At 40.2% G+C, this 16,764-nt stretch overlaps 1 protein-coding gene across 2 annotated transcripts in view; it reads right to left on the bottom strand.

The window, feature by feature from the left end:
* Positions 1-16,764, bottom strand: part of SPRING1 (SREBF pathway regulator in golgi 1) — a 228,577-nt gene that overhangs the window by 152,394 nt on the left and 59,419 nt on the right. For both annotated transcript variants that reach the window (XM_044068255.1, XM_044068254.1), the window contains exon 3: positions 5,584-5,735. In XM_044068255.1, coding sequence (XP_043924190.1) covers positions 5,584-5,735 — 152 coding nt within the window. The remainder of the gene's footprint in view (positions 1-5,583; positions 5,736-16,764) is intronic.

The raw sequence follows: 16,764 nt of genomic DNA, 5'->3' as shown, positions 1-16,764 counted from the left end.
CATTGAAAGAAAGCTATTAAAAGAAAGAAGGAAGTACTCTGCTTTTATTGGTGTTTATCGGATTGTCTCCATGGAGACATGAGAACCAGATACAAGGTTGCTTCTACAAGTATTTATTTATTTTTTACATTACAGTGCCTATATATTTTTTTTTAATTGAACAAGGAGAAAGAGAAAAGAAGGGGGAAATGGAGTACCTGTTTACTTTAGTATCCCCATTACACTTGAAAATAACTGAGAAAACGTAACTTTATGGCATGCAGATATCATGCACTATGCAAATATTACTACTGAGAAAAAAAATTACTTACAGTTAACTCTTTACTTTCTCTTCCCTTTCCATTTTTCTTCTGACACCAGTAGTTGGTCTCAGTGAGGCCTTTCTATAGAATATCAACATCGCTTGGGGAGTTAATAATAGCTCCCAACTTGCAATCGTCTGTGAACTTTGTCAGCCAGAGTCCCTTCGTGTTGGCCTGGACTTCAGAGAAGTACATACCAAACAGTAGAGGACCCAGGACCGAACCATGTGGGAATCCACTCATAACTGGTCGCCAGTCTGATTTGGAGTCAGCTACTTTCACACTGTGGGTTCCATCTATGAGCCAGTTTGTAACCCACCTAGTGATATAGGAGTTGATGCCTAGCTTAGTGAGTTTTTCTAGGATTCCTGAGTGGGGAATGTATCAAAGGGCTTGGCCAGATCAAGGTAGGCTGTATGAACCACCTTGCCTTTATCCACAGCTCTGGTGACCGACTCAAAGAAGTCGACCAGGTTGAGCAGGCATGATCTACCCTTCACAAAACCAAACTGTGTTGGATGTACAGTTTGGAGATTCCCTACATCCTTGTTTATTAGGTCCATGATGATGCATTCCATAGCTTTGCATATCAGACTCATCAGGCTAATGAGGCGATCGTTCCCACGGTTTGTAATTGCTTCTCCTTTGTGGAGAGGGAGGACTGTAGCCATTTGGTAGGGATAAAGCCTGAGGTGAGGCTTTGGTTTAACAGGGCACACAGGTGAGGTGCCAGTTCACTGCGCAGTTCATGTAGAACACAGCCAGGGACACTGTCAAGTCCCATAGAAGCTGTATTCTTGGCCTTGGACAGTGTTGTTTTAATTTGTACAGCAGTAATACTCGGTGCCTTGCAATCTACTGGTATTGTGATTGGTCCTTTGGGAGGGGGGGTGGTGGGTAAAGTTGGCAATGAATCTGTCGGCCAGTATACTGGCAATATCAGTTGGCTCGTATAGGAGGTACCATTGTGTAGTAGCTCAGAGCAAATCTGGGTATTGCTGTGGAGATTCTTTACATAACTATAGAAGGCCTTGTGGTTGTCTTTACTATCTGCTGCAATCCTGTTTTCATAGTTGGCTTTAGAGGACCTGATGTGGGATCTCAAATTTTTATTGAGGTTGATAAGGGAGGTTTTTCAGTCTTGAGACTTCACCTTATTCTGCATCAGTTTCTTCCTTCTGTTGTAGAGTTTGTTTATGGCAGGGGGCCACCAGATTGGCTTCTTTTTTTTTGGAGTAGAGCGTCTTGGCTCTATTAGGTATGGCAAGATCCATGCATTTGTGTACATGTTCGTACAGTGCACTGGTGTATGATTTGGTAGTCATGCAACTACTGCATGGGTGCCGTGAAGTTAGCCACCTCTGCTTTTAGGAGCCCAAAGTTAGCTTTGGATAAGTTTTTCATGGTGGTTACCTTTGCAGGAGGTGGGGGTGGGTGGGAGGGATGTGTATTTCCAAGGTGATTAGTCTGTGGTCGGATCTAACCAGGGGAGGATTTGACTACTGGTGTAAAGCAACGGTCTCCCATGTTAGTAATGACCAAGTCAAGGATGTTGCTACTTCTAGTGGGGGTAAGAACAAGCTGGTCCAGGGCACTGGAATTAATGAATTCCAGGAAACGTTGGGCAAGTGTACTGGTACAGGAGTAGTTTTCCCAGTTAATGGAGGGGTAGTTGAAGTCGCCCACTATGAGAGTGTTAGGCTGGACCCTAATATTCTCCAGGGTGCTTAGAAATGTGGAGTGCAAATCTTGGGACATGGTTGGAGACCTATAGCAGGCTACGATCTGAATTGCTGCCTTACCCAGTGTTACCTGCACCTGAATGATGCGTTACGTTGGGCTACCAGTCTGCAGGTGTGCGCATCCTTTATGAATATGGAAACACCAATGTCTTTGGAGTTTCGGTCCAAGTTCTGGAGCCAAAAGATGTGGAATGAGTTATAGCCTGGTAGTACAGGGGTGCTTTCTGCTGCTTTAAACCAGATCTCTGTTACAGCACAAATGTCAATGTTCTCCATTTTGAGGAGTGCTTCGAGCGAGTGCATTTTGAGATTTAAAATTCTATTTAAAGGTATAGGCTGCTTTCTCATGGCCAAGTTTGTAGAACACACACAATTATCCATTTCAATTAACAACTCCTGCTGTGGAATACCAGTCCAGTTGACTACTTGTGCTTTCATAAAATTAATACACTCAGTTTCTTCCAGCTTCTCTAGTACAGCAGAAAATCAAAGGTTTTCCCTGCTTGCTCTGTCCTCTAAATCTATCATTTTTTGAGACATCTCTTCTTGAGCAGTCCCCTATTCAGACAGCCTTTTCTTCATTTCATCCTCTGATGTTTGAAGTTTTATCACCTCATCTTTATATCTGTTGCTTCTTCCATTTTATCCAGCCTTTTATTTGAGTTGATGCACCCCATCAGTGCTGTTGTTTATCAACTCTGAATATATTAGACTTAATTTGTCCTCTAGGTTACTGGAAGTCATGTCTTGCACCAAAGCTAGAACTTGCACTGTTTTTTGCTAAACAGCTGCAGAATTATTCTCAGTCAGTGATTTTTCCTCACCTTTTGTGGTTGACTTTCTTTCAGGTTCTTCGAATTTCTTTTCTGCTGGCATCCAGGCAGTGGACTTTATCTGGAAAAAAAATAAGTTCACTGCCTCTTTCTTCCGCGTTTCTGTTTTAACACTGGTGGAGCTAAAATTAGGCTGTTACTCAATCTGTAGCCATCTTGGAATTCTCAGGAACCAGAAACATTCTTCAATAAAAACTCTATTTCTACAGGTGAGGAGAAACTAGTTCTACTGCAACTTAAGAAAACAGGTCTCGAAAAGGAGGCAGAATTAGATGAACCTGGTCTCGAAAAGGAGGCAGAATTAGATGAACCTGGCTTCAATGTAGCTGAGGAATGTCTGAAGGGCAAGAGAGAGCCTTTCAAGACATTTATGCTCCCTAAATAATGGGCAGAATCCATTTGTCTGAGGTCATCATCATCTCCTAAACTGGCAGAGTGAGAGAAAGCATTTGAGATAAAGGTACCAGAGACAGGCAGAGGTGGAATGAATTTGGAAGAGGAGGGAGACTGTCAGAATGCACGTGATTTGACTGGTAAGGAAGGCTTAGAACCACTGGGACTTTGTTGAGACTCTTCCTGAAACCTTTTTTTCTGCGATATCTTACTCATCTGAAAATTTCATACTCTTTGGGACCAGCTTTAAAAAGGATAATTTCTCTGAAATTTAAGCACAGAAGAAAGAAAGACAGACTTGTGTTAGATTCTGCATGACCTTACTTTTCATTGCAAGGATTGGAAAAGTTCAGCAGCTACAGAACCAAAAAGATGCTGCCTATCCAAATGAGAGTCCAGCAATTTAGTCCTGACATCCTAGGGCAAAGGCTGAAGTTCAAGCCATGAAAGTTTACAAAGAACCAAATTAATGGCTAAAGCCCAAGAAGAGGCATCTGCAGCATTGTGTTTACTTACTTTTGCCTCCCAAGTGGCTAAAGCCCAGTGAAGAATACTTGGAATCAAAGTCAGAAAGCACCTTTTCCAGAACAGACAAGCGTTACATAGAGCTATTCATTACCAAATATATATGGCCAACAGCTAAAGTGGCGGGAGTGTACACTTTTTGACATATTTATCAATGGCACTACTATCTTTATCAGTAGATAAAACATTAAAAGACAGAATCTTAGAAGGCTTCTCAGTGGAAAGACTAGCAGAAAGGTCAGAAACAGGATTCTGATACAGGAACTTGGCTGAATCTGTCACCTTGTAAAATATGTAAGGTTTAAGACCTGGAGGTTGAGAATCTGAAGCAAGAGAACCCATGTCGAAGGTAGACAAAAAATCTTCTAAAACCAAGGGAATGGCTGAAGGCTTAGGCACACTGGATTTCCAGCACACCAAAATACATATTCTGGACATTAGGAAACCGAGAATCTTTCTAGTGAAAATGTTCCATCATCCTGACAATGGTGTCACCAAACGACAGCTCTCCCATTGGTGATTCAGGAGATAAAAGTACCTTCTTCATTTGGAAGCATAAGTAACAGGAGAAATAATTTGGAAGAATAAACCAAAGAATCATACCCATTTGAATCAGACTCCACCTCACCCTCAGATTCCTCCCAATGGCTTTTAAGGGAGAGGAGAAAGAAAAAGGAGAGGTAAACACTAGTAAGAAAGCAAGAAGGCAGCATTACAGACATAATAGTATTAAGTAGACCCTGTGTAAAATCCTGCCACTCCTGCTGGGGATTCCTAATAGACTGAGGAGAAGCTGTGTTTAATCTTCGGTATCTTTTTACATTTGACATCTATCTTTTCTAAGTAAGGAAGCTCTGAGCCCTGATGTACCTCGGTCTCTCCAATATAATAAACCATGGGTCCCCCTTTTTGGGCAAAGCAGATGAGTCAGATGTGACAGACATGCGAGATGGACACATCATATCAGCCTCCGATGGAGATGCAAAATAGGGGTCAGTAACAACAAAAGCAGCCAGACATTCTGAAGTCTCATCAAGAGACTCAGTGGAGACATCCAGGTCCGACTCCCAAGCATAAATCTCCAATCTAAGCTTCTTTTGATTTGCACACTGAAGGGACACTGGCTGTCAAGGTATCAGATTCCATCTTCTCCTGAGGAAGGGCTTTAAGTTTCTGGCTTTCTAGATAAAATTTTCAAAGGAGAGAGACAACTACACAAAATCTTGGTTACAAGTGCCTGACAGCTAGAATAATCCATACAATCGTGCTCAGCACTCAGGAGAAAACAAGCATTTAGTATGGTGATCTCTGTGAGTAATCTGCCTCCAACAATCATACTTCCCACTCTTCAATGACAGTATAAAACACATGAGATACAAAAGATAGGAGGAGGAGTAGCCCCACCTGCAACAATGATCTGCCCTATGGCAAATGAAGAGGGATGAACTGTACAACTGACAAGCCAGTGCTGATGTGAGAGTTCAGGTCTTGGCTGATGGCAAGAAAACTTTAAGGTACTTTGCATCCATACATCCTTTATGTACCTCTGCCACTGTTGAGTTGGGATCATTTGTAAAATGTATGGCAAAGCAGGGGGGGGCATCCAGGCTTTTGTATGCTGGCCAGATATACAGTTATCCTTACACCGTCAGTTAACCTTCAGAGGTAACATTTGACAAAAGACAGTTTTGTTCACAGCAAGTAATTGTGTTAACATTAAACTAAAGACCAAACTCCCATCAATCTCATACAGTTTATCCAAAGGTTCAATTTAAAAAGCAGACTCACCTTATCTGGCTGCAGGCAGCAGGAGACGCAGTATTCATATACACTACAACATCCATTGGGCAAGCAACTATTGCATGAATATTGCTTAGAACTGAGCACGTTAACAGTGCAGCATCCATTCACTTGCAGGTCTGCTCGTTCACAAACGTACCCTGCAAACCACACACAAAAAAAAGTGTTTACAAAAGATGATGACATCATTTGAAGATTTACATAGCCTTTGATAGTGGGAGGTTTAGCTACAAGTTTCAGTCCTTGAGTTAATCTAGCTTGTTAAAGATTTGTTTGCCAATTTTCCCCACCCTGCCTTATGCGACCATGACCAAGTGCCTCTATTGTCATCAGTTTCTTATGATAATTTGACAACAAATTCCATCTCTCTCTACTTTAGCAACAAAAGCATCAACTATGTAAGCGGTTTAAATTCTTGCTACCTCCCATTGTTCAGTTAGAGAGAAAAATAGACACAGTATTTTCAGATGCAGCTCTTTGCATCAAGAACAATTTCCCTTAAGAGCATAAAGGAAATACACACTCCAGTCCTGGGACTGGACTTCCTCTCCAGGCCCCATGTGACTCCACACTGACCACCTCTCCAGGCCCCATATGACTCCACACTGACCACCTCAGAGTTGAGTCCTCAGACAGGTGTTCAAGCCAAGTCTTCCATGACCTTCTGTGTGAAATCAGTGCTGTGTCCCTGTTCCAAGTAGCTCACACACACACACACACACACACACACACACACACACACACACACACTTTCTGAGATTTCATTTTCTCACACACATGCATTCAAACCTGGGAAAGGCTGGCATAGCTTACCCACCTTGCCACCTCCACCCTGACTGTAAGGTAGACACCCAGCCACCAGAACACCCACAAAGACAGCGACTCTAAGGCTCTTACCAGGGTACCCAATTACTTTCAGTAAAATCAATACTTGTACAAATGGTAATGTTTGACCAACAGCAAGACTTTCAGGAGCATTAAGCCACAGTGATACCAAATAAATGCAATTACTGTCATAGGTTAAAATATATTTTAAAAGACCAGCCACAATGAAAGGTATACACATAGTAAACAAATAATAAAAGAGAAAACATTAAAATACTAAATATCTATTGTACAACAAACACCAGAGTTTCAATTCACAGGAAATATAAAAACAACACAGATGGAATGATTCAGCCAGATACAAAAAAACAATACTTAACTAATCTCACTATATTTTCCTAACTGACAGAATAATTTCTGTTCCCTACGTTGAAATGGACGAGTGTCTTTATTGCCAATTAAGTGCTTCTATCACATCGCTCACTAGTATCTAAATACAATTTCGGTGCTGGCTACAGAATGACATTACATTTGGTCACCTGGCTCTGTGGTTCCCTCACTAGCAAATGAGCCAGGATTTGGCACAGATGTGTCACGATACAAATACACAGAACGTTGCAAAGGCTTAATGGAGCATTTGGATGCTATAAAACAATTCCAACACTTCTACTCTTCCTGCAGAAAGGTTTTCATAGACATTGCGTTACTGGCCGCATTCAGACATGTGAGATAGAATCTTTATGGCCTAAACCAAGTCATTTCATTTCAGGCTATTTTTCTTAAGGTTAGCTGGGCTGAGCTTAACCCCTTCCTTTCCAATATCCTTTGCTTAAAAAAAAAAAAAAAAAATGATATTATATATATATATATATATATATATATATATATTTTTTTTTTCAGCAGTTACAACAATACAGCCTAGCATACATGTATACATGTACATTTCTTTTCTGTCCAGCAGCACCCACTGCTGATGCATTTTAACACAAGCAGCTTTACAAATACATTTTAAACACAAGCTGACATTCAAATGACATGTAATTCGTTACAAAACTCCAGCTAGCTATGCTGTTATATGTTACACATGCACTGCCCTACTCCCTCTAGCACAGCTGGCACTACCTAACATCATCACAGACTCAAATAAAAGACTGGAAAAAAATGGAAGAAACTTTAGAGAGATATTCAGATGAGCTGGCAGAACTGCAACAATCAGAGGATAAAATGAAGAAAAAGCTGGCCGAGTATGAAACTGCTCAAGAAGAGGGGTTTCAATAAATGGTAGAATTAGAGGACACAGCATGTAGGGAAAATAGGAGATTTTCTTCTGTACCAGAGAAACCAGACTGAAATAATTTTATGAAGGCACAAATAAGCAACTGGACTGGTCCCACAGCAGGAACTGTTAAATGAAAGGGCGCACAGTGTATGATCCAAATATGGCCATGAGAAAGCAGCAAAGACTTTTCTTAGTAAAGATACAAACTTACCAGCAGAAAGAGTTGATCCTGACAAAACTGTGGCAGAATGACAAAGTATTAAAAGCTGGAGACCGTAGCATGTTTGTGGAAAATGAGTATTCACTGTATACCACGAAAAAGAGAAACAAATTTATTCCTGTAATCAGGGAATGTAAAGCTGCAGGTGGGAGAGTCAAGCTGCTGTATCCAGCTGTCTTCAGAATGTTTTTTTTTTCTTGGGGATCAAAATCATTCCTTCATGCAGAACAGGCTAAGGAAGAAATGCAAAAGGTTTGTCCAAGAAAAAGAGAGGCATCAAGCAAAAGGGGACTCTGTTTCACATTCTTCTGATAAAGTATACAGAGACCCTCTGCCAGTGAAACATTTTCCACTGTTCCAAAGGAAAATGATTGAGAGAGAGAAAAAAAACACAGGAATTGACCAGAAGAATCAGGAGCACCGACGAGTTGAACCAGGATATGGAGATGGATAGCAAAATCAACAACAACATGGAAATTAGTGAATAAATGTGAGACTGCAAAGCATCAAGCATATCACATTTGTGAAATATGGCTGCATATGAATAAGTAGACAGTGGACTTTTGCTGACTTTGTTAAACTTGTCTGGACCTGAAAGGCATTTGCCTCACCTCATGTCATTAATGTTTGGAAGGACTCTGAAGGGCGGAGGAAGGAAACAAGTAACTAAGTAAAATATTTTTTTTTTCTTAACAGTATTTCTATGAAACTTTTCACAATATAAACTCATATTTTATAGTGAAGTATTTTTGGTAGTACTTATATGTGATAAGCTTATAAAAGTCAAAAGATGCCTTTTTCCTTCCTCTTCTCTTTCTTTGTTTCTTTCTTCCTTTTTAGTACAGTGGAGAGTTGATTATCCAAGCACAGCCTTCCAAAGATTTTTGGTAGAAAAAAATTGAATATGTAAACATTGTACATATTTGCATGTGTGTGCTTTTTGAACTTGTAACCAGCTAGTGCCTGAAAAATATTCTTTATTGTCCACTGGAATCGCCGAATGGTTTAAAAGTATATTCTCAGTGTGCAGAAAAAACAAGATTTTAGAAGTTTTTTTATCTGGTTCAAATACATGTTTGATTATCCAAACAGTGCAATTATCTGAACTACCCTAGGTCCCAATTAGTTCAGAAAATCGACTCTCTACTGTAATAAGAAATGCAGCAATTACAGTTATAAAAAAAGAGATAGAAATAAGCTAGACAATAGTATGTTTAAGTTAATAGGCTGTAATCTTAATTTGTTGAAGTGGGTACAAAAGAATACAGATCATAAGATATGTAGAGTGGATATGTTTTCTCTTCTGCATAAGTGATATGTAGAGTGGATATGTTTTCTCTTCTGCATAGGTGAAAGTCAAGCTTAGTCTAATAAATAAGTGGAAACAAGTAAATACAAGAACACCGAATATAATGAAAACTTTACCTTTAGCAATAAATGTTTCATCTTATTTTTCAAGCTTATTTTTCAAGCTACAAGAGGACTTACCTTTTTTCTCTTACTTCTCCATGGATGCAAGCGGATATGTGGGCAAGCAGAGAGAAAAAGAAGTTATGTACTCACCATAACATTCCATGTTTGTTGTCCTTGATCTCGCCTTCCTTTTTGCTGGTTGGGTTCGGAGCCGATCCTCGGCTCCGACTCGGCCACATTCTAAAGCTTGGGAGCTTCCACTGGCTCGAGGCTAGACCCTATCCCAACATGCCTAGCGAGAGTTACCCAGATCTTGTTTGTGATAACCCATAACACTAGACTAAAGAGCACAACATAGATATACATGTAAAATTATATAACTGTCCCACCAAGACAGAAGTAGAAGGACTAAGTCCACCCAACTGATAAGGGAATCACAGGCTATGTAGGCAAATGATAGATAATTCCTCTCGATCCTCCAGGAAGGGGGAAGGAGGGTGGGATGCAAGAAGGAAGGCGAGATAAAGGACAACAAACATGGAATGTTATGGTGAGTACATAACTTCTTTATGTTATGTTGTCTCTATCTCGCCTTCCTTCTTGCTGGTTGGGACCGCGTTCCCAGCACCTTCTTCTTGGGTGTCGTAATGGAATAGACTCTTCAGGATCGTGGAACCAAAGGATGCCCTGTTCCGGGAGGCCACATCTACTTTGTAATGAGTGATGAAAGTATGGTGATTAACCAACGTAGCAGCCGCACAAATGGAGTCTAAAGGCAGTCTGGCCTGAAAGGCAGTAGAGGTAGACAAGGCCCTAGTTGAGTGTCCTTGGACTTTTCCTGGCAGCTGCTTGTTCTGTGAATTATAAGACATAAGTGATGGTGTTTGAAAGCCATTTTGATAAAGTTACTTTAGAGACCGAAGTTCCCTTTCTGTTTTCTGAAAAGGATACAAACAATTGATCATATTTTCTGAATTCTTTTGTATTGTGCAAGTAAAAATGTAACGGTCTATGAACATCCAGTTGTTGGAGTTTATATTCTGCCTTGTTGCCATGATTAGGGAAGACTACAGGTAGTTCTATTGATAGATTCAGATTGAACTCAGAGCAAACTTTTGGTAGGAAGGAGGAGTTGGAGGGAAACCCTATCTTTATGAAAAAGTAAGTAAGGGGGACGGAAGAATAGAGCTTGCAATTCTGATACCCTCCTAGCTGAGGTAATGGCAGTAAAGAAAATAGTTTTCCAAGTCAAAAATTGCAGGGAACAAGTATTAGCTGGTTCAAAAGGAGGAAGAATCAAGACAGCCAGGACTAAATTTAGATCCCACGGAGGAGGTAGTTCTCTTATTGGGGGTTTCAGGAGGATAGGATGTCAAAAGTAGATACCCTCTGCTAAGGCAGTTTTGCTATCATGTCTTTTGTATCTAAATCTGCCCCTATAAATGTAATATATTGATAGGGCAACAAGGCAGACTTTTTGTAGTTTATTGTGATGCCTAGCTGTGAGCAGAGGCGAATTGTGGTGTCCCTTGCCTTGGTTACTTGATGCTCGGTGGTGGCAGTAATGAGCCAGTCTAAATATGGAAACACCCAGAATCCTAGATGTCTCAGAGTCTGTAAAGGCTGTTTTAAGCTGAGGCGCCAAGAGAGACTTATTCCTGTCTTTTTCAGTACATTTATCTAGCCGCAGTGGTGCAGCAGTAGCATTGTTGCCTCACAGCAAGAGGTTCTCCTGTTAGATTCTCGGCTGGAATGCCTTCTGTGTGGAGTCGGCATGTCCTCCCCACGGTCGAGTGGCATTCGAAAGACATGCGTGAATGGGCGTCGGGCTGGCAATTCGGCACCATAAAAATCTACTGCCAATCATTAGCGGACCGGAGTTCTGCTGTGGCGACCCCTAACCGGGGAAAGCTGAAAAGACAAACAAACATGAGAATTTTTACATTTGCTGTAAAAATAAAAAGAACTTGGAGGTATAATTCCTGGTCATTTGTGGTACTAAGTAATTAATAAAGAGTTGAAGGATTTTATTTGTGAGGGAAAGAGGGTTACCTCATTTGAAGGGTTACTTCAGAGCTATACAGTTAAGGCTCTTATACATAACATGAGCTGAAAGCTACAATTCACCATGGAACAGGATAATGATGAAGCAAGAGGACTAATTCAAGAAAGAAAGAAAGAAAGAATGGGACTTTTGACACAGATCCTTAAGAAGAATAAAAACAGTCATATAGAATATTATACTCAAAGTATCAGAAATACTCTAAGAACTAAGCCAATATGGGAATGGAGAAAGGAGATTCTGCTGATAGGGATGACTGCAGTTAGGGGTACAGAGAATAGGCAAGAGGGGGCTAGAATTTACTGGAGGAAGCTGGCAAAGGGACCAAGGTATTAGGAACAAATAATTAAAGAAGGAAATGTCATAGAATGGCAAGAGGCCAAAAAGACTTTTCGACTGCAGGCAACTGATTGTCTATATTCTGATAACGATCCTTGATGGGAAGGCAAAGAATGGGACTGATGGGAAGGCAAAGAATGGGACAAGGGAATCCTAAATGAAATACCCGCACTGGTTGAGTTTTGGGAAGGCAAAGAATGGGACAAGGGAATCCTAAATGAAATACCCGCACTGGTTGAGTTTTTTTAACTGCATCTAGAACAGAAGCTGCTGTTTAAAAAGGGATAATTAGTAGGGCATATAAAATATTGCACAATAACTATAGGAATCTTCTTCTCTCTTTTGGCTGTTCCCGTTAGGGTTTGCCACAGCGGATCATCCATTTCTTTCTGTCCTCTGCATCTTGCTCTGTCACACCAACCACCTGCATGTCCTCTCTCACAACATCCATAAACCTTATCTTAGGCCTTCCACTTTTCCTCTTACCTGGCAGTTCCATCCTTAGCATCCTTTTCCCAATAAGCCCAGCATCCCTCTTCAACAGATGTCCAAACCAATACAATCTCGCCTCTCTGGCTTTGTCTCCAAACCGTCCAACCTGAGCTGACCCTCTAATATATTGATTCTTAATCCTGTCTATACTCATCACACCCAGTGCAAATCTCAACATCTTTAACTCTGCCATGTCCAGCTCTGACTCTTGTCTTTTTGTCAATGCCACTGCCTCCAATCCATATAACATAGCTGGTCTCACTATCCTCTTGTAGACCTTCCCTTTCACTCTTACTGGTACCAGTCTGTCACAAATCACTCCTGACACTCTTCTCCACCCATTCCACCCTGCCTGTACTCTCTTCTTCACCTCTCTTCCACACTCACTATTACTCTGAACTGTTCATCCAAAGTACTTAACTTATCCACCTTTGACAACTCTACTCCCTGCATCCTCACCATTCCTCTATCCTCCCTCTCATTCACACACATATATTCTTAGTCCTGTTGACCTTCATTCCTCTCCTCTCTAGAGCATATCTCTACCTCTCCTATAGGAATCAACTATCACAAAAGACTGGGAAGAAAGATATGAAATTCACAAAGAAACAATGAGAGGACATATGTATGGCTACAAAATATGCATCTCTAGAAGACTTAGAATTTTTGCCTGGAAGTGTCTGCATAGATACTTTTATACCCCAAACAAATTCCAACTAATTATTTAATGTAGATGGCAAATGTTGAATGCATGATGGGGATGTAACTGGGAACATGTGTTTTGGGAGTATAATGAGGTGGCAGACTTGAAAAATTCCTTGCACAGCACTTTTTCAGGAATACTGGGTGAGCTAATGAGTGCTGAGCTGGGATACAGGATCTGAATTGCCTAGACACAGTAAGGCCTTGTTAAGTTTAATTCCGGTGGCTGCCAAAAAAGCAAAATGGAAATCAAAATCTAAACCAACTATACTTGGAGTAGTGAATACTGTAACAGAGATCATAAAAAAAAAAAAAACTGATGCAGGAGCTTTAGAAAAGGGTAGGAGTACATTATATACCAAAAACGATAACTTAGGGAAAAATATATGCAGAAAAATGTTTTGGAGGAGGAGGAGGAATGAGGTTTAAGAAATGGCAGGAAATTAATAATTTATGTAATGTTGCTTAGACTGTACATCACATACATTCTTATACATATTCTGTAATATTTGTAAATCTGAAGTTGTCAACTTGGTTTAATTACCTTTATATGCAAGCAAGTTTGCCTATGTTGCAAGTGATTAGGGTGTAAAAAACAGAAGTTGTACTCCTTACAGGCCCTCTTAACTCTTGAAGGTATATTTATTTTATGTATTTCCATTTGTTTACCAGGAGAGTCTGACTGGGTCTAAGAAGGACCATTTTCAGTGGAGGCCTCGGGAGAAAAAGCTCCACAAAATATAACGCAAATACAGCAAACCAATCTTTGATTACATAGTATATGCAGAAAAAAATACATTAAGAATACCTGGGCAGAAATTAATATGAAATCATAAATAGAAAAAATTAGAAGCACGATAGCTGAAAGTAGTGTAGAACAGTGAGCATTAATAAACTTTTTGGCCAAACAGAAACAAGTGAGGAAATGCTGTTGCCTGCCAGGTAAAAGAATGTAACCAGGGAACAGAGGGATAGGAGGAGGAGATAAGGGGGAAGGAGAAAGTTAGGGGAGAGAGCCAAGTAGAAGGCATGTTAAATAAAGGGGGAGAGCTAGGTAAAAGGATATATTTAGAACTTCTAATCAGGTTTAGTGCAAGAGCAAAGCCAATCTTATTAAGGTATTCTCTAAGTAGTAGTTTGAACATGTACGTATTATTAGTGTTGAGTATACTTTGAGGTATATCATTCCAAGTTTTGGCAAGTTTGTATGAATATAGGGAATCCCAGTAGTTATAGTTGGACTTGGTGACCTTAAGAACAATTTATTAGAAGACCTAAATGTTCTGCGGCTGGAGTAGGGCTGAACTAGGTTATTAACAGATGGGCAGTGGTCAGGGTAATAAATGGTAGAATGAGTTAGAACTAGTTGGTTAAAGGTTAGAAAGTTCTAGCCAGGTGAGTTGGTGTAGTACCTCGCAGTGATGAGTTCTTGCAGGTTGGCTGGAAGAAAATCTAGCTACTTTACAATAGCAGGATTCTAGTTTAAGTCACATTTTCCTAAGTTACTGAAAATGGGCGAGGCATATAAGATGGTGGATAGAAGGTTGAGTTCTGCAGATGGCGTGTCTGGTGGAATTGGTTAGGAAGGACTTTACTCTATACAAGGAGCCTAGTATGAAGTGCACTTTCTTGACAATTAGGGATAGGTGATTATGAAATCTGAGGTCCTTGTCTGTGATGACTCCTAATAGCTTTGTATAAAATCAACAGGTTCAATAACGTTTTTGCTAGATGAGTAAATGGCGAAAGATGTGGAGTCCATGGATTTTTTTACTACAGGAGAAAAGCATAAGTTTTGTTTTTGAAGCATTAAGAATCAGTTGTGAATTATTAAGGTATTTTTCTATGCCCAGAAAGGATTGTTTGGTTTTGTTAACTAGAGCTGGTAGGGATGGAGCACAGCATATGAGGGAAGAGTTATCTGCATATTGAACCAATGTAGCATGTTAGGTGGCTGACTTAGTCTAGCTGTAAATAATGCAAAAAGGAGGGGACCAAGAATAGAACCTTGGGTACACCGACAGAGATAGAAGAGCAGAAGATAGTTGATTTTGCCATTTAACTGCTTGTTGATGGTTGGCCAAGTAACTAATAAACTAGGTATGTGTGCAGCTAGAGAGGTTACGGAAGGCTAGCTCATAGACAAGTTTTTCGAGGGATACAGTACTGAAGGCCTTTGGCAGATCGAGAAATATAGACAAGGTATGTAACCTGTTGTTCCCATGTTGGTTTACAGAGGTTATGAAGCTAATTAAGATGGTTGTTGTACTATGTTTAGGTCAGAAGCCATGTTGGGTGGGGACAAAAAGGCTGTTTTTCAAGGGATGATTGAGAAGTTGAGAGAGAATGCATTTTTCCAGGATTCCTGCTAGTGGGGAGAGGATGGCTATGGGCCTGTAGTTAAAAAAAAAAAAAAAAATCTGTGGAGGTGCCACCTTTGTGAAGACTGATTACATGGGACACTTTCCATAGTGACAGAAAGTATTGCTCAGTTACATACCAATTTATAAGGATGGATATAGGGTAAGCAATAGCACCTGTAGCAAGTTTAAGGTATTCACTGGGAAGCTGGTCAGCACCAGTAGAAGATCATTTAAGCTTGGATAGGAGTTTTTTTTATAAAGCAAGTATGTATGGGCTGAATATTGAAAGAATCAGCATTTGTTTCAAAATGTGTGGGTAGTGATAACTGGGAAATGTTTTTGTGTTTTAGTAATAGTATAAAGTTTACAAAGTGTTTGTTAAATTGAGCGGGAATATCATCATGGGAGTTTGTAGCACTTGGACTTGGGGTAGTGGCTTGACCAGGTTTAAGGAGCTGGTTAATGGCACACCAAATTTCCTTGGGTTGTTACAGTGCTTATTTTGGATTGTTGTACAGTGTTTTTTTCTGTCATTCACGATTTGTTTTTTGTTTTTTGCTAAATTACAAAGTTGGTAGTTTTGAAGGGTGGTTGAGTTTTTTTTTTTTGTACAAGTTGGTGATTATGCCATGCTTTGTCTCTGTTTGAGGAGCAATTTTTGCATCAGCAGAGAGCCACGGAATGTGTCTGGGTTTTATGTGTGCTCTTTTAAGGGGAGCTAACCTATTTAAGATAGTGAGAAATGTTTCATTGAAGTACTGCTCGACAGATGTGGAGATGTTTTAGGGGGACCAGTTGGCTTGTTGGAGTAGTTTGGTAAAGGTTTCCGGAGTAAAGTTAGTTTTGTTGCAGACAAGTTTGCATGTGATTTCTCTAGGGGTACAGGACTGTCGTTTTTGCAGGTAGGTTGGTAGGTGATCACTCAGGCTGTATGGAAGATAAGAGTCTGGATCTGAATTAGTAAGGGACCAGTCAAAGATGGACTGTTTATTAGTATGTTTGTCAACTTTAGTTGGATTGAGAATTAACTGGGTAACGCCATAGAGGTTAATATGGTCGGAGGGATTATTAGAGAAAATTGTGTCCCAGTCAAGGTTAAAATCATGCAACTATTTCTCACCACTCACCCCACATATCCAGCTTAACTGAAACCTGGCTATCTGAATAATTACAGAAACAGTTTCAGAAAAGCAACAGCAACAGAACCCCCACAGTGCAGGGTTTCAGTCTTTCAGACTCAATGCAGAAAATGAAGTTTTTTTTTACTAGAAGGAATTATATTTATATTCTTAAAAAGTCATCTCACCTCCACACTCTTCAACCCAGGACAAATACTTTGAACTTCTCCATATCCTTTTCATGGTAAAATATAATATATCACAGCGAACTACCGTACCCTTCCATGCCACCTGCTGTCCCCATAAGGCATACCTAAACAAACTAAATTTTCCCTATCAAACCTAACACTATTCTT

Source organism: Protopterus annectens, chromosome 4.part0 (genome assembly GCF_019279795.1).
Source record: "Protopterus annectens isolate FY-2018-M chromosome 4.part0, PAN1.0, whole genome shotgun sequence".
In the NCBI taxonomy this organism is placed as follows: domain Eukaryota; kingdom Metazoa; phylum Chordata; order Ceratodontiformes; family Protopteridae; genus Protopterus; species Protopterus annectens.
This window is presented reverse-complemented; position numbering and strand designations above follow the sequence as displayed.